The following is a 26,601-nucleotide window of genomic DNA, read 5'->3' on the forward strand; positions in this document are numbered from 1 at the left end:
CAGTATACCTGAAGGAGGGTCTCCACCCCCGTCGTTCGACCTGGACGCTGAGGTCCAGCTCCGAGGGCCTTCTGGCAGTTCCCTCACTGTGAGAAGTGAGGTTACAGGGAACCAGGCAGAGGGCCTTCTCAGTAGTGGTGCCCGCCTGTGGAACTCCCTCCCATCAGATGTCAAGGAGATAAACAACTACCTGACTTTGAGAAGACATCTGAAGGCAGCCCTGTTTAGGGAAGTTTTTAATGTTTGATATTTTATTGTGTTTTTAATATTCTTTTGGGGGTCGTCCAGAGTGGCTGGGGAAACCCAGCCAGATGGGTGGGGTATATATTATTATTATTATTATTATTATTATTATTATTATTATTATTATTCCTGCATTGCAGACTGTTGGACTAAATGAATCTCAGGGTCCCTTCCAATTGTATAATTTCGTGATTCTAAGATCAACAGCCTGTGCACAAATAAAACGAACGGGGGGTGGGAAGAGATGATACCACTGCTATTAAATAAGCACTGTTTTTGATGGAGTTCATAGCATTGTGGAGTTGGAAGGGACCCTGAGAATCATCTAGTCCAACCCCCTTGCAATGCAGGAATGTCCCATAGGGGGATCGAACCTGCGGCCTTGGCACAATCAGCACCACACTCTACAAAAGCTGAGTTGTGTCCTGCGTGGCAGTGCTGGGCTCAAGCTAGCCAAGAAAGACCCGCTGTGATTCTTACTGAAGGAAGGTCACATCAGGGCACTCTCCAATCCAAGTACCCCCCCCCCGAGTCTTAGTGAGCTCTGGGCTCTTCCTCCCCATCACTTCCCATATTGTCGTCCCCCCCGCCGCCGCTGCCGCCTTTCCTCTACCCTTTCTGCCAAACTGGGCTTTTAATCCTCGCCCTATTAGGACGGGGTTAAAATGCGTCACACAGAGGCTTTAGTCCTTTTTAATGACACATCTGTTAATTCGGCAGCCTGGCAACATCTGGAACCTAAAGTCACTTTCTCCCACGGAATGTCATTTCCCTACAGCTTAGTCCCTCTCCCTGAGCTCCTGTCGCCCACACACAGAACTCTCCCTTCCCTTCTTTTACCTCAGGAGACGGCTGGCCCTTTTGCCAGGATTGTCATTCCGGCCAGAAAGAGATGTCTTGGACAGGGGGGGCAGGGGGGGAGGAGAGAAGATTGACAGCGCAAACCTCTTTGAAATAAATTTCGCAATTAAATGTAAACGTTTCAGGATGCCTGGCAAACAGAGACATGGGTTCTCCTGAGGTATAAGGGCATGTGGTCTGAACATACAGGGAAAGGCACATTTGTGCTTGTGTGGGGGGTCGTCTCCCCCGCCCCCAAATGGCACTCCGTGCCCTCAGGCAAAAAACAGTTGCATCCATTTGCTGTTTTCTGCTCTCTCTTTCGCCAAGGGAAAGGTGCGCGGAGAGTTCAAGAGAAGGTTTCTTCAGAGAACAAATATTTGCGGTGTCGTCGTGCTAATCTGCCCCTTCACAAATGTTCAGCTGGAGCAGAGATTTTGGAGGTGCAGAAATAAGCACACGTAGCATACTGGACCTGCCTTCAACAACTTCGTGCTTTCTTCAGGTGTTTGTGGACTACAGTTCCCATCATCCTCCAGCTGTTGCAACTGGGGGCAAGCCAGCTTGGGTTGATGGGACTTGTAGTTCAAAAGATTTGGGGAGAGCATGAAGCTGGCGAAAGCTGTACTGGGTTTACAGCACAATCCTTATCCAAAACAGTTCTGATCCCAAACAAATACAGACTACTGCCAGGAAGTTTTTAATGTTCGATGTTTTATTACGTTTTTATATTTTGCTGGAAGCCACCCAGAGCGGCTGGGGAAACCCAGCCAGATGGGCGGGGTATAAGTACAGCGTTAATTCGTTCTGGAGGTCTGTTCTTAACCTGAAACTGTTCTTAACCTGAAGCACCACTTTAGCTAATGGGGCCTCCTGCTGCTGCCGTGCCTCCGGAGCACGATTTCTATTCGCATCCTGAAGCAAAGTTCTTAACCTGAGGTAATATTTTTGGGTTAGCGGAGTCTGTAACCTGAAGCGTATGTAACCTGAAGTGTATGTAACCCGAGGTACCACTGTAATAAAATTATTAGTATTATTCATGTATATATATATGATTTTTATTGGTTTTACATATAATCACATTACGTAACAGTGTACCCTCTTATTTTATCTCTTTGGCTCCACTGAGCCTAATGACTTACCTTCCTCCCATCTGATGGTTTACAAAATTAAACTTTACATCTTTACAATTCGCTTCGTTTCCTATCCTTGTTATAGCATTACCTAAAATATTGTATTACTCAACCTAAATAGGTAGCAATTTCATCCTACAAATCTTCAGATAACCCTGCTAATAATGGTAATTATTATTATTCCTAGGAGGCTAGCAGTATGATTCTTTGCATGCCTACTCAGAAGTAAATCCTGTCACGTTTTCATGGGACTTACTCCCGTGGTGAATGCGTAAACCGACTCCCATGTCAGTTTCAGGTATTTTAGTCCCATCTGCGCTAAACATTTTAAAGAGTATCATACCACTTTGAAAAGTTGTGGCTCCACCCCCCAAAAAAATAATTCCTAGAAATTGTAGTTTGTTAAGGGTGTTATGAATTGTTAGGAGACCCCTAACACCTCAAGGTCTGCTTCTCCCCATATGAACCGATCCGGACACTGTGTTCATAATCTGAAGCCCTTCTTCGTGTGCCTCCTCCACAAGAGGTCTGGAGGCTGGCAATACGAGAGCAGGGCCTTTTCTGTGGTGGCTCCTCGTTTGTGGAATCCTCTGCCCTGGGAGGTTCAGCTGGCATCTTGCTTTTATATGTTTAGGCACCAGGCGAAAAACGTTCTTCTTCCATCAGGCCTTGGTCTGATTAACATTCTATGGCCTTTTAAGTGTATTTGTGAATGGGGGGGAGAGCTATAGTTTTGTTGTTTTTCTTTTAACTATTTATTTGTGTTTTTTATCTTGTATTTTTTTATCTTGGGAATGACTGCCCTGCGATCTTTTGACGAAATATATAAATCTAATTAATAAAGCAATTGATAAATATTGCCCTCACTGAGCTACAACTCCCGGAGATCCCTGGGAAGAGGGTTTGATTGTTAAACCACTCCAGGGAATTGTAGTTCTTTGAGGGGAATACAGTGGTACCTCAGGTTAAGAACTTAATTCGTTCTGGAGGTCCGTTCTTAACATGAAACTGTTCTTAACCTGAGGTACCACTTTAGCTAATGGGGCCTCCAGCTGCCTCCGCGCGATTTCTGTTCTCATCCTGAGGTAAAGTTCTTAACCTGAGGTACTATTTCTGGGTTAGCGGAGTCTGTAACCTGAAGCGTCTGTAACCCGAGGTACCACTGTAGCGAGGTCTCTCAGCAAACCCATAACAAACTACAGCCCCCTGGATTCTCCCTGGGGAAGCCATGATTGTTTCAAAGAGCTATGATCCTGTTTTGAATGCAGATGGGGCATTTGAAGGCAGGTGTGCTGCTCTGCGATGGTATCGCAGGATTTCAGGGGATCTTGTGTAGACCATCCTTAGCGCCACATTCAGAGAGGAATTCATGATGCTGGACTTCGGCCTGATCCATCAAGGCTTTCCTCATCCCCTTGTGTCCTCCGTCTCAAGGCAGGGAATCTTCCTTCATTCCCTGCACTCTGTGCAGCTCCTCCTCCTCAGCTCTGGCCTCCTGCTGCGTTGCTCCAAACGCATCTCAGATGCTCCAAATTAACAAAGTACCCCTTCCATCATAGGGGATTGGTGCCTTGTCGCGGAGAACCTCCCTGCTTCTAATTTGTGGTCCCCCATTGTTTGCGCCTGACTCATACGACGCAACCCCCCTCCTATTAATTTGTTTTTGCCGAGGAAGGAAAAGATAAGCCCGCGAGGGAGGTGCACTGGCCTCCTTGCGAGGGGACTTTGAGAAGGTGGCGAGGGAGGCAGGGAAGACAGCCGAGACTGAGCTTCTTCCCACACCAAAGCAGCCTTGAGAGACTCCGGCAGGAAAAGCCGCAGCCCACGGGGCCTGACACAGATAATCCTGTCCCTGCCTTTGCCTCCCGGGCCTTAAAACCCACTGCCTCCTTCAAAACCTTTCTGGGACAAACTTTGCCTTTTGCTGGCCACCTCTCTGCTGCTTGGTGTGGGAGCTGGTGGGTGAATCTGCGTGGACGGGGCTACACGACTGCATGACAAGGACGGTCACCTTACGTAGTTGAGCTTGCTTTCTTCCTCCTCCCTCCCCTTCCCTTCTTCCTCCTGCGTGATTGTCCACCGCAGGGCGGAGATGGTCTTACTAGGGATTTCCGCAAGCTTGCTGTGGGAGAGCACTTTCAGCTCAAGAGCAGGGATGTAGACTCAGGTTTCGGAAGTAGGAAAGCCAGGCTCAGATAATAATAATAATAATTTATTATTTATACTCTGCCCGTCTGGCTGGGTTTCGCCAGCCACTCTGGGTGGCTTCCAGCCGAATATTAAAAAGAATACAGCATCAGACATTAAAAACTTCCCTAAACAGGGAAGTTATCTTTTAAAAATAAAATGCAATGGTACCTCAGGTTAAGTACTTAATTCATTCCAGAGGTCCGTTCTTAACCTGAAACTGTTCTTAACCTGAAGCACCACTTTAGCAAATGGGGCCTCCTGCTGCCGCCGCGCCGCCAGAGCACGATTTCTGTTCTCATCCTGAAGCAAAGTTCTTAACCTGAAGCACTATTTCTGGGTTAGCGGAGTCTGTAACCTGAAGCGTATGTAACCTGAAGCATATGTAACCTGAGGTACCACTGTAGTTGTTTATTGCCCTGACATCTGCTGGGAAGGTGTTCCATAGGGCAGGCGCCACTACCGAGAAGGCCCTTTGCCTGGTTCCCTGTAACTTGGCTTCTCGCAGCGAGGAAACCGCCAGAAGGCCCTCGGAGGTGGACCTCAGTGTCCGGGCTGGATGATGGAGGTGGAGAAACTCCTTCAGGTATACTGGACCATATCCTGACTGTACGTTCCCAATATATAGAAGTCAATGCTATAGGAGTGGCACGCTTGGTTTTCACTTGCACCGAAAGGGGATTGAAGCGGGGCAAGTGATCATGGCTGGCCTCAGCACCCAGCATTCTTGGACAGCTCCAGCAACGACTGAGCAGGGCCCATCATGGATGTCTGCCTAGGAACCCTGTCCCACCTGCCCCCCAGCCCTCCAAGCAGTGAAACCAAAATGCTTGTTTACAAAGCTATTGTACTGCCAACCTTACTGTATGCTTGTGAAACATGGACCACTTAGAAACGCCATCTCCAGCTCCTCGAAAGATTCCATCAACGGTGTCTCCGAAAAACTTTACACATCACTTGGGAAGACAGGCGAACTAATACCAGTGTACTGGAAGAAGCAAAGATCACCAGTGTTGATGCAATGATTCTTCTACATCAACTTCGTTGGACTGGTCCTGTTGTTCGGATTATCGTCTTCCAAAGCAACTACCGTATTTTTCTCTCTATTACACGCAGATTTTTTCTCCTAAAAAGGAAGGGGAAATGTCTGTGCGTGTTATGGAGCGAATGTGGGGGGGGGGTCCCTGGAGCCGATTAGGGGAGCGCAGGAACAAAAATCAGCAAAAATCAATCATGCGTTGTGTAGGAGAGGGAAACCTGAAAAGAGGAAGTGGTTGCTTTCCTGCATTCTGCCTCAGGGTCTTACTGCCCACCCTCCTCTGTTTCGTTGCTGTGTTTGCTCAAACGGAACAAAGAGCAGGCAAATCCCCTCCCCTCCAGGCAAGCAGAGGGGAAAGCAGAGGTCTTTCCTTCTAATTCCTCTCCGTGCTTTCTTAGCCAGCTGCTTCTCTGCACACCGCTCTCTTGTCCCTTCTGTGTTTTTCCTTCACTTCCCACTTAAAATGTAGTCACAAATGTAGTTACACATAGCAGCCTGCCCCCCAAAAATCACACACCCACTGTTGCCTGGGGCTGCAATGGTGCAAAAATGTGGTTAAAAAGCATGGATCCACGTGGATCCTCAGGATCTTTGCATTGGGCCACCCCAAATTCACCATCAGATCACATAGCAGCCTGCCCCCCAAAAATCACACACCCACTGTTGCCTAGGGCTGCAATGGTGCAAAAACGTGGTTAAAAAGCATGGATCCACATGGATCCTCAGGATCTTTGCATTGGGCCACCCCAAATTCACCATCAGATCACATAGCAGCCTGCCCCCCAAAAATCACACACCCACTGTTGCCTGGGGCTGCAATGGTGCAAAAATGTGGTTAAAAAGCATGGATCCACATGGATCCTCAGGATCTTTGCATTGAGCTACCCCGAATTCACCATCAGATCACATGTCTGTGGCCACAGCATGAAGCAGAAAAATGATACATCCACTGTTTCATTCAGATTTTTTTCCTTTGTTTTCCTCCTCTAAAAACGATGTGCGTGTTATGGTCAGGTGCGTGTTATAGAGCGAAAAATACGGTACTCTATTCCGAACTTAAAAACGGAATGCTTAATGCTGGTGGTCAACAAAAGAGGTTTAAAGACTGTCTCAAGGCAAATCTTTTAAAAAATGTAGTATAAACACTAACAATTGGGAAACACTGGCCTTCGAGCGCTCCAATTGGAGAACAGCTTTACCAATGGTGTCATGGGCTTTGAAGACACCTGAACTCAGGACGCAAGGGAGGAACGTGCTAAGAGGAAGGCGCGCTTGGCAAACCCTCACCGTGATCAACTCTCATCCGGAAACCTATGTCCCCACTGAGGAAGGACGTGTGGATCCATAATTGGCCTCCACAGTCACTTACGGACTCACTGTTAAAACCGTGTTTATGGAAGACAATCTTACTCGGCTACGAGTGATCGCCAAAGAAGAAGCATGTGTTTTTTGCATGCATTGAACACATGACAAGCTATACCTGCTGAAATTCTCTCTTTTATATACCTGTTTGAGTTGCAGAAGCCCCTTTCTCTTTCCTCCCTTTGTCCACCCTACCTGTTACCTTTGTGGTGCCGGGTGAAGATCTTTTATCTGCTCTGTCCTTTGAGCTGTTGTTACCACAGGTTCGTTTTTAATTTTGCCAGCTTTGGGTGCATGTCGTTTAAACAGAAAAAGTCTGCTTCTTCTCATGCCATCCTTTTCGATGTTTCTTGTTATTGGCTGTTTTACGTGATTTTTAGCCACTATTGTTTATTTATTTATTTATTTGATTTGTATGCAAACACACACACCCCTTCATCCGCAGACCTCAGGGCGGTTCACAGCATAAGCTATGAGAATGCAAATGTGTGTTCATTTTGTATGTTTATGTTGCGAACCACCCTGTGATCTTTGGATGAAGGGTGGTATACAAATTTAAATAGATCCATAAATAAATATTACACACACACACACACACACACACACACACACACACACACTCTTCAATAATAATTATTAATCAATGCCATTTATTAGTCACTTTATACAACTGTTTGGGTCTCCAGCTGTTTTTGGACTACAACTCCCATCATCCCTAACCACTGGTCCTGCCAGCTAGGGATGATGGGAGTTGTAGTCCCAAAACAGCTGGAGACCCGTGTTTGGAAAACGTTGCTTTATACAAAAGGACAAGTCTCAAAATCGCTTGGCAATAAATAAAAATAATAATACATCTAGTTTTGGGGCTTTTTTTTTAAAAAAAAAGGATTCTTGCTGCATGTTCCACACAGTCCAGATTATTATTTTTTGTTTATTTCAAAATGCACATCAAAGCAACACTTTTCTTAGGGTTTGGCTAAGGCCCTCTTCGTTTTCACAGGGAGAATTTCACATGGCTGCTGTCTCTATTAGGTGGCCAGGTGCAGATGACGTCTCTGTGTTTTCCCGGCCATTGCCCACAGCTGCCCAAATCCAAGCGCGTGGTTAGCCCTGCGTTCACTAAGAGGCAGCTGCCGCCCTGTGTCACAGAAGGGACATCGGAGAGATCCGATTGTGGGCTGAGCAATGGGGCATCAAAGAAAAGAACCCTAGGGATGAAGGGGGAGGGGGGGTTTCATGCTGCGAATTTTCACCCTGTCATGGCTCAGCTGGCTTCGCTCAGTCCTTGGAACAGACGGAGATACCTTGGGTTTGATCTCTCATCCCAGCACAGTCGGATTCTGGCCCCATCTGCATTCGAAACAAAATCTTATCAGCCCTCCTGTGGCGCGATGGATCAGTGCGTCTGGATGTTAGCCAGAGGGTTGGGGGTTCAAGCCCACCCAGGGATGGCTTTGGGCAGGATTCCTGCATTGCAGGGAGTTGGACTAGATGACCCTCGGGATCCCTTCAAACTCTGTGATTCTATGATAACCTTGGTTCTCAGTCCGTCCGAAAACCAAAGTGTTCTAAAACCAAGGCGTGCTTTCCCATAGAAAGTACAGTGGTACCTCAGGTTACAGACGCTTCAGGTTACAGACTCCGCTAACCCAGAAATAGGACCTCGGGTTAAGAACTTTGCTTCAGGATGAGAACAGAAATCGTGCTCTGGTAGCGCAGCAGCAGCAGGAGGCCCCATTAGCTAAAGTGGTGCTTCAGGTTAAGAACCGTTTCAGGTTAAGTACGGACCTCCAGAACGAATTAAGTACTTAACCCGAGGTACCACTTTAATGCGAAATGGATTAATCCATTCCAAACTTTTAAAAACAACCCCTAAAGCAGCAATTTAACAGGAATTTTACTATCTAACAAGACTATTGATCCATAAAATGAAAGCAATAAACAATGTACTCAGTCACACAGTCAGTCAGTAGCTGAACTGGGTTCCAAACAGTCACCAAAACAAAACGAAAAAGCTGCAAAAACAAAAACACAAAATAAATAGTAAAAACAGACAGACCTCAGTATAACTCAAAACAGAAGTGTGGCACTCAAAATGGAAGAGTGGCACTCAAAGCAGAGCATGTTTGGCTTCCGAAAAAAGTTCACAAACTGGAACACTTAACTTCCGGGTTTGCAGCGTTTGGGTTCAAAGTTGTTTGAGTACCAAGGCGTTTGAGAACCAAGGCACCACTGTACTGTGATTCTGTGACCACTTTAAACAGTCACGGCTTCCCGCAAAGAATCCTGAGACCTGCAAGTGTGCTGTGAGTTGTTAGGAGACCCCCTATAACCAAGGGCAGACCTTTGTCATGTGCCCTGTGCAAGGCCAAAATTTGACGCTGCCACCCTCCCTCCAGCCTTCCCAAAGCTGGGCAAGTGCTAGCTAGGCTTTGGGAAGCAAGAAGAAGGACTCTAGGACCCTGTTGGAGCCCTCACACCTCCTTCCCAAAGCCCAGCACTTACTAGGTAGGCACCCCATTGGCCCCTATTCCCACCTCTGCTGTTATGATTTCGGGAGCCACAATTCCCAGAGTTCCCTATGAAGAGGGTTCCAGAATTGTAACTCTGCAAGGGAAGCCAACTCTCAGCACCCTTAGGAAGCCAGTCACCTTAGTTATCAGGGTTATTTGGGGGAAGCTATGGCTGCTCAGGAGGGATGCGGGTGGCGCTGTGGGTTAAACCACAGAGCCTAGGACTTGCCGATCAGAAGGTCGGTGGTTCGAATCCCTGCGACGGGGTGAGCTCCCGTTCCTCGGTCCCAGCTCCTGCCAACCTAGCAGTTCGAAAGCACGTCAAAGTACAAGTAGATAAATGGGTACCACTCCGGCGGGAAGGTAAATGGCGTTTCCATGCACTGCTCTGGTTCGCCAAAAGCGGCTTAGTCATGCTGGCCACATGACCCGGAAGCTGTACGCCGGCTCCCTCAGCCAATAAAGTGAGATGAGCACCACAACCCCAGAGTCGGCTACAACTGGACCTAATTGTCAGGGGTCCCTTTACTTTTACCTAGGATAGTGATAAAGCGGGATATCAAATCCAAACTCCTCCTCCTCCTCCTCTTCTTCTTCTTCTTCTTCTTGGCCACACTGACACAAACCCCCTTGTTCCTAGAGCCCTGAAACCTGCTGCTTTCTGAGGGACTGAGCCTGGCACTCTGCATCCTGTATTGAATCAATGCAGGGTGTAGCATTCCACACTGAAATACGGGACGATCCCGTATTATACAGGACAGGTGGCAACCGTACCTGTATACCTCTGAATATTTGTGACTGGGAGGGTGCTGTGACATCTGTTTGCGGGCTTCCCACAGGCTTCTGTTTGGCCACTGATATTGGATTCTGGATTCTGAAGGCCCTTTAGCCTGATCCAGCAAGACTCTCCTTGTGGCACTGGTGATAAGCCTGTGGCCCTCCTAGATGTTTCTGGATTCGCATGCCAGCACTGACCAAGAGGCCAGGAGACCGGATCACGACTGCAGGCAGAAACACCTGCTACCTGCTTCATGTGAAAGTGGTCGTGCTGGCTGCATGCTGTTGCCATGGAGAAGGGGATTAAGAGGCCTTTTTCCCTGTGACCCAAACTCACTCTCTTCTCCTTTTGGAATCGGGAAGGCAATGCCACCTTTTGCATGGGGGAAGAGAGCAGATTGTGGAGAAAGGTTACCTACATTGGTTCCCAGTACATTTCTGAGCAGAATTCAAAGCGTTGGTGCTGACCTTTAAGACCCTAAACGGCCTCAGCCCAGTATACCCGAAGGAGTGTCTCCACCCTCATCGTTCAGTCCGGACACTGAGGTCCAGCTCAGAGGGTCTTCTGGCGGTTCCCTCCCTGTGAGAAGTGAGGTTGCAGGGAACCAGGCAGAGGGCCTTCTCAGTGGTGGCACCCACCCTGTGGGACACCTTCCCATCAGATGTCAAGGAAATGAACAACTATCTGAATTTTAGAAGACACCTGAAAGCAGTCCTGTTTAGGGAAGTTTTTAATGTTTGATGTTTTATTGTGTTTTTAATATTCAGTTGGGAGCAGCCCAGATTGGCTATTATTATTATTATTATTATTATTATTATTATTATTATTATTATTATTATTAGGTTTTGGCCGCCCCTGTTTCTGTGTGTGTGTGTGTGTGTGTGTGTTGTTTTAAACCCGACTTTTGGATTTATGCGTATTTAGCTCAGCAGCAGGGCAATCTATGCAAACGAGTTAACATATGCAAATCAAGCCCTCCCCCTAATTGCTTCATTTCCAGAACCATATTCCAAGGTCTTGTAACCGGCTCTTGAGGCACACTGCTTGTGCACATCACAATATTAGAAATGCCTGGTTGCTCTGTCCCACTTCTTAGTAAATTTGCACAAAAAGGACATTCAGGTGTTCTCTTCTTCCAACCATACTTTGAACTAGGTGTGCTTTGGAGTCTTACACGTAACCTATGATTTCACTTTCATTCCACCAAGGAGTTCAGGGTAGCGTACATGTCAGTATTCGTCAATGTTCTTTTCTAAACAAAAGTTTTAATCATTGACGCATCTTCCGTTTCTGTGACTTCAAATGATATTCTGCTCATCAACCAAGGTCTCAAACTATTGCTGAAAGCAAGGTGAAAGAGCAATGTCATCCATCTTTTGAGGGTTGCAAAAATCACCTGCTTAGAACTATTTTTGAAATTTGGGGCATTTAGAACTCATGAATCAGAGAGTTCTGCAGAAGAAGGGATGACCAATGAGGAAAGATGACCATTCTACGTCTGGCATGTGAGAGCTTCATAGACCTTCACTGAAGAACCTGGGTTATATTTGACTTCACTTTCTTCATGTTTGTATACATGTTGTTGATACGTGGCTATTACGACAATCTTTCAGTTCCTGGATTCAACAAGCCGAAGTTTCTGAATTGTGCTGGTTTTGTGCAAGGTTCTAAGTTTTAGATTTTTGTACCTAAAGGAGAAACTCAACATGTTGTCAGTGCAAACAGCCCAATCTCCCCTCTCCTCCCTTAATTATCGTTAAGGGTCAGGCTGGAGTATTATCAAAACAAGAACTTTATTTAAACAAGCTTTCTTCAACGCCTAACTCTCTCTGATCCTCCTGCTCTTTGTCTATATACTTTCTGGGCCAAATGACTTCTTGGTAGCTGTTCCCTTAACCTGTGTCTTCCCTCTCTGTGTCATTAAATTGAAATTTGAGATAGATTCCAATATGGAGCTGGCGAGAACTCCCAAAAGAAGGGTACCAATAGCCTGGCAGAACCACTGAAACTGGAACTGGCTAGTCTAATAATAATAATATTATAATAATAATAATTTATTATTTATACCCCAGCCACTCTGGGTGGCTATCTGACTCCCCAGCCACTCTGGGCAGCTTCCAACCAAAGCTCTACAAGCAAAAGGCATAATTGCCCCAAGTAGATAATACTACAGCATAGATCAGCATCCTAGTTATTCTCCTAACCCTCTTGCTTAGTTCCACATACAGTGGTACCTCGGGTTACAAACGCTTCAGGTTACATACGCTTCAAGTTACACACTCCACTAACCCAGAAATAGTGCTTCAGCTTAAGAACTTTGCTTCAGGATGAGAACAGAAATCGGGCTCTGGCGGTGCGGCAGCAGCGGGAGGCCCCATTAGCTAAAGTGGTGCTTCAGGTTAAGAAGAGTTTCAGGTTAAGAACAGACCTCCAGAACGAATTAAGTACTTAACTCGAGGTACCACTGTACATTGATGCGCTCCCCACCATGCACTGTTCTGGGGGTTCTCCTGGACCCCCTCCCCCAAGCCAATGTGATGAGAGAGGAGGGGAAGCTCCCTGGTGCTAGCAGAAATCCCCGTGTGGGCTTCTCCTAGCAGGACCCGTTGGTTGAATTTAGCCCCGTTTTTAAGTCTTGCATTTATGAGCAATTTAAATTCCGCTCTCGTCACATACTTATATAAACATTGCAATTGCATTTCTTCTTCTTTTGCAATGCAGCTGTTAAGTTGACTTTATAAGATGGTGAAAAATGCAATATATTTTTCATCTAAGCTTTCTCCCCCCCCTTTTTTTTTACCTTGACCTTTGTGGTCTGTGTTCTTTGCTTCTGGTGCACAGTCAATTATATTTTATCTCCGTTCTGGTTTGTTTTGGAGAAAGGAATTGTGTGTGTGTGTGTGTGAGAGAGAGAGAGAGAGAGAGAGAGAGAATTGGGGAGAGAATGAAAGAGAAGACCTTTCATCTCACGCCTTCCGCTCTCCATATCATATCATTAACCATTCCAGACATTCCTGAGCAGAGAGGTCTCCACCTGCAACAGGGACGCCTCAACCTTGGTGTATCAGGCAATTTGAATGCAAATGAATTTAGTCTTTTGGTGAGGAGGGGCAGCTTCAAGAGCGGAACACAGTCCTGAGAGAGACCGATAAGGGGTGGAAGAAAGGGGTGTGCCTTTGTAGGGGGTTAGGGATGAGTTAGGAATGACCAGGCAGTAGAGATTAACTAAAGAAGAGGGTTGCGTTGTGATCCTTCTCTCTTTTGCCCCTTTTGCTACGGATCTCTTCCTGAAGGCGATCCTGCATCTGTACGGGGGGGTGGGGGGGAGAGGAGGCTGACAATATGTTCCAGAATAAGAGCAGCCGTGCAGAATATCCCAATAGCCTGCCTCTGCTCAGCATCTCTGCTTTATAGAGAGGAGCAGGGGTGGGTTTTTTTGGGGGGGCGGGGAATAATAGCTCAGTCATGGAGCATGTGATTTGCATGCATAAAACCTCAGCTGGACTTCATGGCATTTCAGGTTGTAGCATAGGGCTCGGGAACCATTTCCAGCCTCCCTAAGTCCATGGAGGTAGAAAGAGACTGCAGGATGGTCACCAGCCATGATAGTTACACTCTGATTCTAAAGTTGAAGGCAGCAATGCTTCTGAATAGGTAGAAGGTAAAGGACCCCTGGACGGTTAAGTCCAGTCAAAGGCGACTATGGGGTGCAGCGCTCATCTTGCTTTGAGGCCGAGGGAGCCGGTGTTTGTCCACAGAGAGTCTTCCGGGTCATGTGGCCAGCAGGACTAAACCGCTTCTGGCACAACGGGACACCATGACAGAAACCAGAGCACATGGAAATGCTATTTACCTTCCCGCCACAGTGGTACCTATTTATCTACTTGCACTGGCGTGCTTTCAAACTGCTAGGGCAGGGGCCAGCAAACTTTTTAAGTAGGGGGCCGGTCCACTGTCCCTCAGACCTTGGGGTGGGGGGCTGGACTATATTGGGGGGGGGGGAATGAATGAATTCCTATGCCCCACAAATAATCCAGAGATGCATTTTAAATAAAAGGACACATTCTACTCATGTAAAAACACGCTGATTCCCGGACCATCCGCGGGCCGGATTGAGAAGGCGATTGGGCCGGATCTGGCCCCCAGGCCTTAGTTTGCCTACCCATGTGCTAGGGTGACAGGAGCTGGGACAGAGCAACGGGAGCTCACCCCGTTGCGGGGATTTGAACCGCCGACCTTCCTATCAGCAAGCCCAAGAAGCTCAGTGGTTTAGACCACAGCGCCACCAGCGTGCCTGCTTCTGAATACCAGTTGCTGGAGGCCACAGGAGGGGAGCGTGCTCTTGTAGCCAAGAATCCTGGGAGCTGTAGTTTGTTAAGGGTGCTGAGAGAGGAGACCCCCCCCCATTCCCCTCACAGAGCTACGGTTCTCAAAGCTGCTTAACAGTCAATCTCAGGAGCTCCAGGAAATATACGTCTGGGAGGGGAGGGAATAAGGGGTCAGCCAGATGTCAGCTTCTTCCTCCTTATTCTCAGTTTTGCCCTTGCAGAATTCAGCATGGAGGAGGGTGGGTGGAGGGAAACTAGAATTCATTGGCTCCGCCTACCCTTGACCCCACCCCACCCCGATTTCCACCCCACCAGCCCCAATGGGCACCAACGTACAGGAAAAGAATATATATCATGGGGGTGAACGGCATAAAATCAACAGCCAAATGACATTCCTAAAACAAGCACGAATATAGCTAGATATATTCAGGGAAAACCTGGGTAAACAGAAGAGTTGTAAGCAGGTCCAGCCTGAGACATTTTGGTGCCTGAGGTGACCCAAAATGGTGCCCCCTCCCCACCGGGGAAGAAGGGGTGAGTGAAGATCTACATCAGGAACACGGGGAGGGGAAGGAATAAAATTCTGCATCAGGATCTGCTGCCCCTAGGAATCCTGCCACCCAAGGCCTTACTTTGCCTCATGTATGGGCAGGGGTGTTCATTTGGGCTAATTCCCAAAGGCAGGGGCCACCATGCTGAAGGCCCTGACCCGTCTGTGGTCTTGAATACAGATGTACCATGTCTATCAACACAGAATCTTGCCTCAAGGCCCACATTTTTCATCAAGGAGCCTTTTCACTAGTTTAAATCAATTAATAAATCTATAATTCTAGATGGGCAAGCATTGGCCCTCCTAGATGCCATTGGACTCCCATCATCCCTGACCATTGGCAATTCTGGCTGGAGCTGATGTGAGTTTCAAACACCTGGGGAGGCAGGGTTCCTATCTCTGTTCTACAGCACCTAAAATCTATTTGCTAATGTACAAAAATAAAACAAGACAATTCCTGCCCGCAGGCATACACAACCTAAATAAGGCAGGCAGACAAGGAGAGTTCTGGGAGGGCCAGTACGATTTTGAGCACAATTCAAAGTGTTAGTGCTGACCTTTAAAACCCTAAACGACTTTGGCCCAGTTTACTTGAAATAGCCTCTCCATCGTTCAGCCTGGCGGTTCCCTCACTGCGAAAAGTTACAGGGAACCAGGCAGAGGGCCTTCTTGGTGGTGGTGCCCGCCCTGTGGAATGCTCTCCCATCAGATGCCAAGGAAATGAACAACTATTTGACTTTTAGAAGACATCTGAAAGCAGACCTATTTAGGGAAGTTTTAAATGTTTGATGTTTTATTGTGTTTTTAATATTCTGTTGGGAGCCGCCCAGGTGGGCAGGGTAATAATAATAATAATAATAATAATAATAATAATAATACTATTACTATTACTACTACTACAGTTTTATAATTTGTTCCAAGCTGCCCAGAGTGGCTGGGGCAACCCAGTCATTATTGGTGGCATATAAATAAATTAGTAGGAGTAGTAGTAGTAGCAATAATGATGATGATGATGATGATGATGATAGGGCAGGGACGGAATAGCATGATGGGACAGGAATAGCTTGCCATTTTACAGGTTGAACATTTTAAATGGCTCTTTAAAAGAAAAAGGGAGAGAGAGCTTTGCTTTTCTTAACCTGGCAACCATTCTGCATTAGGATTCAAACCCCAGACCCTCAATTGCCAGATGCTGGTTGGTGTCCATAGTGCCAGGCTCTGTGGATGCTGTTGGTGAATTTTTAGCCAACCATATGCTCGTTGAAGGAGTGGAAGGAGGTGAGGGGTGGGGGGGAGAGCGTTGAGGCCTCCAGGCACAACATCCCTCCATCTCCATGCTCCCCTCCTCCTTGAGCCCAGCTGCTGCCTCCCTCTCTCTGCCACCTAGGCCAAGGCCGGGCAAGAGTTCCACATCACTTCTGCTCTGCGTTTGTGTAAATGTCACTCCTTCCTGCAGGGAGCTGGGAGAGTGTTTTCCAGGACACAGTGCTGGCTACAGCCAACCGGAGACCTCAGCGTTCTCTCTCTCCCTCTCTCCCAGCACATCTCTCTCAATTCTCCCCAGTGAGAAAACCAAGCCTGAGAAAGAAGTGGGGGGTGGATGGAATATAGGGAAGCGGAAAGGATGGATGCGGATGGGGAAACGGACCCCCGTGACGCTTGCACACCGCTCTGGATTCTAAATTGGCTGCTGCCGCTGAAGAGAGAGAGAAAGAGGAGGGGGAGAGCTATTTAGTCATTTCCACGCAGTGGAATGTGCTGAATCATCAAGAAGTCGAGCCAAAGGTGTCGCCGCATCTCTCACAACACCTCCCAGAGAGGAGGGCTGGTGGAAGGACACCTTTGACAGAGGAACAGGCGCGTGCAGTATCTGCTCAGTTCCTTTCTCTTGAAGGGGAGGAGGAGAAGCTTTGCCCGTGAAAAGAACTCACATTTTTGTTTTGCTCAAATGTTCTCGGTTTGCCCGCTTCGCTTGAAGAGATGGCTGATCATATACGACAGGCACCCCTGGTAGCAGGAGAAGATCCCTGCTTGCAATATAGTCATTAACATCACCATAATTTTATAGTTAAAGCCATGGTTTTCCCAGTAGTGATGTATGGAAGTGAGAGCTGGACCATCAAGAAGGCTGATCGTCGAAGAATTGATGCTTTTGAATTATGGTGCTGGAGAAGACTCTTGAGAGTCCCATGGACTGCAAGAAGATCAAACGCATCCATTCTTAAGGAAATCAGCCCTGAGTGCTCACTGGAAGGACAGATCGTGAAGCTGAGGCTCCAATACTTTGGCCACCTCATGAGAAGAGAAGACTCCCTGGAGAAGACACTGATGCTGGGAAAGATGGAGGGCACAAGGAGAAGGGGGCGACAGAGGACGAGATGGTTGGACAGTGTTTTCGAGGTTACCAGCATGAGTCTGACCAAACTGCGGGAAGTAGTGGAGGACAGAGGTGCCTGGCGTGCTCTGGTCCATGGGGTCACGAAGAGTCGGACACGACTAAACGACTAAACAACAACAAATTTTATTATTTATACTCCTCCCATCTGGCTGGGTTTCATAGAATCATAGAATCATAGAGTTGGAAGAGACCACAAGGGCCATCGAGTCCAACCCCCTGCCAAGCAGGAAACACCACCAGAGCACTCCTGACATATGGTTGTCAAGCCTCTGCTTAAAGACCTCCAAAGAAGGAGACTCCACCACACTCCTTGGCAGCAAATTCCACTGTCGAACAGCTCTTACTGTCAGGAAGTTCTTCCTAATGTTTAGGTGGAATCTTCTTTCTTGTAGTTTGGATCCATTGCTCCGTGTCTGCTTCTCTGGAGCAGCAGAAAACAACCTTTCTCCCTCCTCTATGTGACATCCTTTTATATATTTGAACATGGCTATCATATCACTCCTTAACCTCCTCTTCTCCAGGCTAAACATGCCCAGCTCCCTTAGCCGTTCCTCATAAGGCATCGTTTCCCCAGCCACTCTGGGCGGCTTACAATGTACAGTGGTACCTCGGGTTACATATGCTTCAGGTTACATACGCTTCAGGTTACAGACTCCGCTAACCCAGAAATAGTACCTTGGGTTAAGAACTTTGCTTCAGGATGAGAACAGAAATCATGCTCTGGCAGCACGGTGGCTGCGTGAGGCCCCATTAGCTAAAGTGTTACCTCAGGTTAAGAACAGTTTCAGGTTAAGAACGGACCTCCAGAACGAATTAAGAACTTAACCCGAGGTACCACTGTATCTAAAAACATACCGGTAATAAAAACACCAATCCTTAAAAACTTCCCTAAACAGGGCTGCCTTCAGATGTCTTCCAAAAGTCAGATAGTCGTTTATTTCCTTGACATCTGAAGGGAAGGCGTTCCACAGGGAGGGCGCTTGGTTCCCTGTAACTTCACTTCTCGCACTGAGGGAACCGACAGAAGGCCCTTGGAGTTGGACCTCAGTGTCTGGGCTGAACGATGGGGGTGGAGACGCTCCTTCAGGTATACTGGGCTGAGGCCGTTTAGGTCTTTAAATGTCAGCACCAACACGTTGAATTGTGCTCGGAAACATACTGGGAGCCAGTAAAGATCCTTTGGGACCAGTGTTATATGGTCCCAGCGGCCACTCCTGGTCACCAGTGTAGCTGCCGCGTTTTGGATTAATTATAGTTTCTGAGTCACCTTCAAAGGTAGCCCCACGTAGAGCACATTGTAGTGGTCCAAGCGGGAGATAACTAGAGCATGCACCACTCTGGCGAGACAGTGTGCAGGCAGGTAGGGTCTCAGCCGGCGTACCAGATGGAGCTGGTAAACAGCTGCCCTGGACACAGAATTGACCTGCGCCTCCATGGACAGCTGTGAGTCCAAAATGGCTGCCAGGGCTGTGCATCTGGTCTTTTAGGGGAACAGTTACCCCATTCAGGGCCAGGAAGACCCCCACACCCACCTGCTGCCTGTTCCCCAAGAACAGTAATTCACCTGGTGAGCTTCTCCAATCACCACAGGTCACTGGCTGGGTTTCTACATGCCCCACCAATTTTAAAGGTGCAGGATGGGGGCCCGGAAAGGCGACGACAACCCTACACACATATAATGGCTGGTGATAAGCAGGTGGCTTGTTTTAGTTGTTTCCCTTTCCGTTGTTTGTTCCTTTTTATTTTCAGATCTTGAGCGTTCATAAATCTTGTTGATTTATAAGTCTTAGTGTCACCTCGAGGCCAGCATGTAATGTTCAGCTGTAGCAGCACAGGCCTGGAACATACCGTCAGGACGGACTAGGAGCCTCTCTCCGGATAAGCCCTGAGATTGATATTATGGCTCAGCTGAGCTGCACATAATACGATTAAGGAGATGAACTCGGGCGGTTGGTCCCAACAAGATCTCGGCACCTGCAGGGATGTGAGAAATGAGAAATGAAAGGGCAGAGGCTGGATTTTCGTAAGGGGGTTTGGCGGTCTGGCTGTAGGTTGGGTCGGTTCGCTCTTAGCAGTTGGACTTAGGATAGGCTGGATTTCAGAGTCATCCGCATCTGTAAAATGTAGCAATCTGTCAGAGAACAGCTAAGTTAATAGAAGAGAAGGAAACAAGTTCTTCCCTTCTCCTAACCAAAATGTCCTTACAAAAATTTGAACGTGCTGTCTCCTGCTTTGAACATACACATTTATTTCACAACAGTGGATGCTGCACAACAGTGGACTTGGATGAAACGGTATGGCTACTAGTAGACAAACTGTTTGTTGAGCATTCATCCTAATGGGTTTGTGGAAAATTCAAGCGATGCTAAGTCATGGTGAGTGCCTTTCCACGCTTTTTAGTGTGCTTTCCTCTCACTTCCCTTTTGCAAAACGTCCAACCTTTGAGAAGGAGGTTTTGTTACACTAGACCTCCCAAGTCAGCTACCATTGCACAACCTGAATTTGCCAGGATGCAGTGGAATCACACCCCAAAATAGCAGCACTCTGGAAGTGCCCTAAAACAATCTAACATTCATATTGGTTTGTTTGTTTAATTTTTATTATTATTATTATTATTATTATTATTATTATTATTATTATTATTATTTTATTGGTTTCTATTTTTGTTGGTTTGTTTGATGCCTAAAAAGGATACAGTGGTACCTCAGGTTAAGTACTTGATTCGTTCCGGAGGTCCGTTCTTAACCTGAAACTGTTCTTAACCTGAAGAACCACTTTAGCTAATGGGGCCTGCCACTGCTGTCGCGCCGCTGGAGCACGATTTCTGTTCTTATCCTGAAGCAAAGTTCTTAACCCGAGGTACTATTTCTGGGTTAGCGGAGTCTGTAACCTGAAGCATATGTAACCCGAGGTACCACTGTATTGTGTTTCTTAATGTCTGATGTTTTGTTGTGTTTTTATATTCTTCTTCTTTGGCAATCACTCGTAGCCGAGTAAGATTGTCTTCCATGAACATGGCCTTAACAGTGACTGTGGAGGCCAATTCTGGATCCACATGTCTTTCCACAGTGGGGACATAGGTTTCCGGGCGGAAGTTGATCATGGTGAGGGTTTGCCAAGTGTGGCTTCCTCTTATCACATTTCTCCCTTTTGTCCTGAGTTCAAGCGTCTTCAAAGCCCATGACACCATTGGTAAAGGCTGTTCTCCAATTGGTACGTTCGCAGGCCATTGTTTCCCAGTTGCCGGTGTTTATACTACATTTTTTTAAGATTTGCCTTGAGAGAGTCTTTGAACCTCTTTTGTTGACCACCAGCATTACGCTTAGCATTTTAAAGTTCGGAATAGAGTAGTTGTGTTTTTATATATGCTGTAAGCTGCCCAGAGTGGCTGGGGAAACTCAGCCAGGTGGGCGGGATAGAGCCATTTAGGTCGACTTAATTATTTTAAAAGGTGGAAAATACAGTGTCTTCTTTAGTTATAGGTCTTTAAACCTCTCCTATCCTCTCCCACCCTAGCTTCCGCCCGAACCTCCTTAGCCGAGATTTTAAAAGAATTCCCCTCCTCCCCTTGCTCTGTGTTGTACCTGAGTGTGTGTGTATGTATATATAAGCATCTTGTCAAGGTAAGAATAGCTGGGATGATGACTCATATTCCTGTCTGGTTCTAGCTAATGAGCATCCTTCCGCACACCCAGTGCCGGTTTCATATGTCTCCATCCAGGCTTGTTCCTCCCTCCACATTCAGCCCAGGCAGAGGTCCCACAACTGAGGTTGTGCTGCAAAAGCAGAGGGTGGTCTACAGGGGAAGGTGTAAACACAACGCCCCACACTGTATCAGCAGCACACAATCTGGTGAACGAGGCCTGAGCTTCTGGCGGAGTGGGGTGGCAATGGGGAACCTGCAGCCTCCTCTCTTCTTTATCCTCAACCCCGTGATGCAGTCTGACCGAAAACGAGTTGGAGTCAATCAAGCACCTCGATACGAATGAACAAAAAGGAACTCTTGGGCTGCTGTCATGCAGGGAAAAAAGCCTCTGGCTGTAGGATCCCACACAGCGGAAACAGGCAAAGCAGATTATACAGACAAAAGCGTGGTCCGGGAGACAGACTATTCTATACCTGCAGCATCTCTTGACGGATGCCTATGCAAATCACCCCACCTTTTCTCTTGCAATCCACCAAGATCGGGGCTGCTGGCAGCAATCTGCAGAAGTAATTAAAAACTAAGCGCCCCTAAGCACACAGAGAGCACATTTCCTTTGCAAATGAGTAACCGTGGTTCATCGCCATACAAGAGGGTTTCTATGGGGAAAGTGGGGTCTGCTTCGAGCTCCAGCTCCTCGTTCTTCAGAAATGAAGCAGCAATCCAAGGGAGGAGAATCTAGCTTGTCACCAGCCCCTTTCCCTTGGTGTTTCGTCTAAACATGCCTTCCTATATTTAAAAAGGATTTTCTTTTTGGGCTGGTCTTGGTGGAAAAGGTCAAAGCCACATCTCATTTCCGGGACCCTTTAAAATATTAGGAGACTGTTGTCCTATCTCCTTTCGATATCTCCTGTTAAATAGCTCAACGCACCTATTTTAGTCTCCCGTCATACATTTTCCCACCAACGCTAAGGCTTTTGTGTATATCCTACAGCACAACGACATTCTGAGAAGCTTAGCCTCTGTCTTTAAAAAAAGTTTCTAGACCTTATGGATGTAAGGATAGAACCTGAAAACATGTGAGCAATACCTGAGCCCTTGGATAGCAGCTGAGTAAGGCTTTCAGTGGTCTGAGGGCAGGATGTGAATTCTTTGACAAGCTCCTGGTACCGCCCCCCCCCCCCGCCAGCACTGGGCAGAATAGATGCATACATGCATGACAAACTTAAAAGTGCATAATATAGTAGTGCAAGTTGCAGATACAGTCTCTGTTTGGTGCAGAATTTGGGTTATGTAAGCGAGCTTGAGAATTTGCATAGAACAAAGTATTGTTGTGAGAGTCGGAGGCTGAACGGCTGGACTAGAGTCTGTCTTAATAGTCCCTTGGCAAAGCTGCCAGGTCCCTCCTTCGTTGTGAAAACAACAGGTACTGTATTTTTCGCTCTATAAGATGCACCAGACCACAAGACGCGCCTAGTTTTTGGAGGAGGAAAACAAAAAAAATATTCTGAATCTCAGAAGCCAGAACAACAAGAGGGATTGCTGCGCAGCGAAAGCAGGGATCCCTCTTGCTGTTCTGGCTTCTGGGATAGCTGCGCAGCCTGCATTCGCTCCATAAGACGCACACACATTTCCCCTTACTTTTCAGGAGGGAAAAAGTGAGTCTTATAGAGCAAAAAATACGGTAAATGGTCCAAAAGGCCTCTATCTGTGCAACCCTCAGAACTGAGAAGGATGCCTTCCTTGCAATTACATAGGAAACCACGGACAAGGGATGATTTTGAGAAAGAGAGGAGCAGAGATCTGCCTCTGGGCTCTGTGAGTATCTTAGGACGCTACGTCGCCCAACTGCTAGAGATCGGATGTGGAAGCTGTGAACTGTGTCTGCCTGTCGGGAGTGTTTCAGCTGCACCTCCACCTATGCGCAGCCTGTATATTTGCAAACAAACACAAATGTCGCAAAATGCTGAAAAAGCCTCTAGTGACCTCCTTGTATAAAGGGAACCAAACCTGGGTAAGAGTCAAACCCTTTGGCACATGGTTTGTGGGGGAAGCCTACCGGTATATACCGTATTTTTTGCTCTATAAGACTCACTTTTTCCCTCCTAAAAAGTAAGGGGAAATGTGTGTGCATCTTATGGAGTGAATGCAGACTGCGCAGCTATCACAGAAACCAGAACAGCAAGAAGAATTGCTTCTTTCACTGTGCACTCTTGCTGTTCTGGCTTCTGAGATTCAGAATATTTTTTTTCTTGTTTTCCTCCTCCAAAAACTAGGTGCGTCTTGTGGTCTGGTGCATCTTATGGAGCGAAAAATACGGTACTCGTTATACGTCTTGCAAAGGTCCCTACTCCTTTCCAGACTGCAAAGCAGAGCAATTTATTTCAGCCCTGTTGCGTTAACCACATGCCTTCCCCACCCCCACCCCTGTTTATTTCTTTGTTCCATCCAGCTCTCTGCCTGGTGCTGGGCTGCATGATATTCCCAGATGGCTGGGATTCAGAGACCGTCAGGGACATGTGTGGGGAGAAGACGGGCAAGTACTCGCTGGGCGACTGCTCCGTGCGCTGGGCTTACATCCTAGCCATCATTGGCATCTTGAATGCCCTCATCCTCTCCTTCCTGGCCTTTGTCCTCGGCAACCGGCAGAATGACCTGCTTCACGAGGAGCTCAAAACAGAGAACAAAGGTGAGTGTCGCCCTCCCCGTGCCCCTCTGTGATGCAGCAGAGCTTCCTCAAGCCGTGAAGCAGGTATCGGGAGTGCAGAAGGTAGAGCTTTGGAAAGGAGGTGTGAGGGCTCTGACAAGGTCCAAGAGTCCTCCCGCCTCCTTCCCAAAGCATAGTTAGCGCTTCCTCAGCTTTTAGGAGGAGGTGGGAGGGTGACAAGGCAGGGTGCGGCCCACGAGTTGTGTGTAGAAGTACTCTTGCGGCCCACTTGCTATGAACAGTTGGGCTGCCCTTAGATAGAGGGAGCCTACCTTTCCTGGCGCTGTGGGTTAAACCACAGAGCTTAGGGCTTGCCGATCAGAAGGTCGGCGGTTCGAATCCCTGTGACGGGGTGAGCTCCCGTTGCTCGGTCCCTGCTCCTGCCAACCTAGCAGTTCGAAAGCACGTCAAAGTGCAAGTAGATAAATAGGTACCGCTCTGGCGGGAAGGTAAACGGTGTCTCCATGTTCATTATATATACCAGATTTAGGAAACCTTTGGCCCTCCAAATGTTGCTGAGCCGCAGCAAATATGGCCAGTGTTTGGGGATGGTGGGAGCAGTAGTTCAGCAACATGTGGAGCATCAAAGGCTCCCCACACCTGATTATATACACCAGGGATAGGCAAACTTGGCCCTCCAGATGTTTTGGGACTACAACTCCCATCATCCCTGACCACTGGTCCTCTTAGCTAGGGATGATGGGAGTTGTAGTCCCAAAACATCAGGAGGGCTGAGTTTGCCTATGCCTGATACACACACACACACACACACACACACACACACACACACACACACAAACACACACACACACCCCTTCATGATGAAGGCCAGACTAACTTTCATTTTCAGCCAATACTACTCCCACCCAAGGAAGTAGTTGCTGCAAGGGCTGGAATGGCAAGAGAAGGTGCACCATTAAGTTTACAAAAATGTGAATCATGCATAAAATGCACACATTCCTGAAAATAACCTTTTAGAAATGCATTATGAGGCGAAAACACTTTGCAAAAATGTGTGCACGGTTGTAAAATGGTGTATAAACGTCTGTATTAGGAGAAACCCCTGTTTTTATTACAGTCGTACCTCGGTTGCCGAATGGGATCCATTCTGGAAGTCCGTTCAACTGTCGAAAACGGTTTGACAACCAAGGAGTACGGCTTCCGATCGGCTGCAGGAGCTTCTTGCACTCAATCGGAAGCCGCATCGGACGTTCGGCTGCCAAAGAACGTTTGCAAACCGGAACACTCAGTTCCGGGTTTGCGGCGTTCAGGAGCCAAAATGTTCTTGTCACAAGGCGTTCGGGATCCAAGGTACGACTGAATTTGTATCAGTGCCAGATTTACGTATATGCTAAACAAGCTATAGCTTAGGGCCCCACTCTCTTGGAGGCCCCCCAAAAAAATTAAAGGGGGAAAAAACTGGATATACATTTCCAAAATATAAGATAAAAAGCAAATAAAATAAAACCTACAACCAGCAACAGTGGCAAATGCCTTTAGATACCTATTAGGTCCATAAATTACCATATAGCATATATTCAACACCAAAAAACAGTGACAATTTGTTGTTGGCAAAGGACAGCTGGACATATAATGTGCCCCATTAACTTCAGTAGCTTGGGGCCTCATCAAACCTAAATCCGGCCCTGATTTATATATATAGCAAACCGATGTGGAAATGTGTGATCTGAATTAAGACTAGAGAAAATTGAGAAACGGAGAGAAACTGAAATCAACGGACTTTCCCATCCCTATACACAGACTTAGGATCTTCCTCTCACACACAGAGACCATTTGTGCTCTTTAAATCAGCCTCCCGGCCCTCCACTTTTGGACCAAGGTGCATTCAAACTCCAGGGTTCTGCTGCTGCCACTCTGAGTCCTTTAGGCCATGGAGGGAAAACAGCGGCCACCTTCTGTTTCTGCTTCTGGTTCCCCTGGCCTTGCCGAGGCTTGGGTGGGAGCCAGGGAAACCGAAGGTGCCTAATTGGAAATGTAATTAATCATAATAAATCTCCTGGCCTCCGGGCTTGGTCCATCTGTTCGAATCAAGACAAGGCAGTCTCGCCAGCCGGAACCCAAGTGCTTGAGCAGCAGTCACTGCTGCTGGGAGGGAACCGCGAGCCAAGCAAATCCCTGCTTTTTGTCGATGCACAGAGAGAAAAAGCAAAATATTCCTTGCGCACACTTGTCCTGAGGTCAGTAGATCCTACAGCAAACCGCCAATCCTCTGCCCTGTCCTCTGTGGGCCCTACAGTGACGGCTCCCGAAAACAATTACCATATTTTTTGCCATATAAGACTCACTTTTTCCCTCCCAAAAAGTAAGGGGAAATGTGTGTGCGTCTTATGGAGCGAATACAGGCTGCACAGCTATCCCAGAAGCCAGAACAGCAAGAGGGATCACTGCGCAGCGATCCCTCTTGCTGTTCTAGCTTCTGAGATTCAGAATATTATTTTTTCTTGTTTCCCTCCTCCAAAAACCAGGTGCGTCTTATGGTCTGGTGCATCTTATAGAGCGAAAAATACAGTACCTTCCCCAGGTCTTTTTCAAACAAGGGATGAATAAGTCACATTAACCCTTTCCCAACCCAAATTAAGCAGCCTTGTATCCTTTCCTTTGTTTGCTAGCTTTGCAGTGACTCCTTATTCCCGAGGATTTATCTGCAATAAGTCAGTGATAATTTGCAGAGCTGCTTCTCCTGCAGATCAAGTGGATTTTAAAGGCAGAGCTTGCAAGAGCTGGTTGGAAGAGTTGGCAGACTTTGTCCAACCTCACATGCCATGAGGCAAGGGAGAAAAGAAAAATAAATATTGCTGCTGCAGCAGCAACAGCAGCAGGAAGACAGGTGATGTCCTTTCTGCTGTCCCTCTGCTTTTT

At 47.2% G+C, this 26,601-nt stretch overlaps 1 protein-coding gene across 2 annotated transcripts in view; it reads left to right on the plus strand.

The window, feature by feature from the left end:
* LHFPL4 (LHFPL tetraspan subfamily member 4) overlaps window positions 1-26,601 on the plus strand; it is a 49,996-nt gene that overhangs the window by 20,287 nt on the left and 3,108 nt on the right. For both annotated transcript variants that reach the window (XM_028719724.2, XM_077925147.1), the window contains exon 2: window positions 23,467-23,703. In XM_028719724.2, coding sequence (XP_028575557.1) covers window positions 23,467-23,703 — 237 coding nt within the window. The remainder of the gene's footprint in view (window positions 1-23,466; window positions 23,704-26,601) is intronic.

This window comes from Podarcis muralis, chromosome 2 (assembly GCF_964188315.1).
Source record: "Podarcis muralis chromosome 2, rPodMur119.hap1.1, whole genome shotgun sequence".
NCBI classification, from domain to species: Eukaryota; Metazoa; Chordata; class Lepidosauria; order Squamata; family Lacertidae; genus Podarcis; species Podarcis muralis.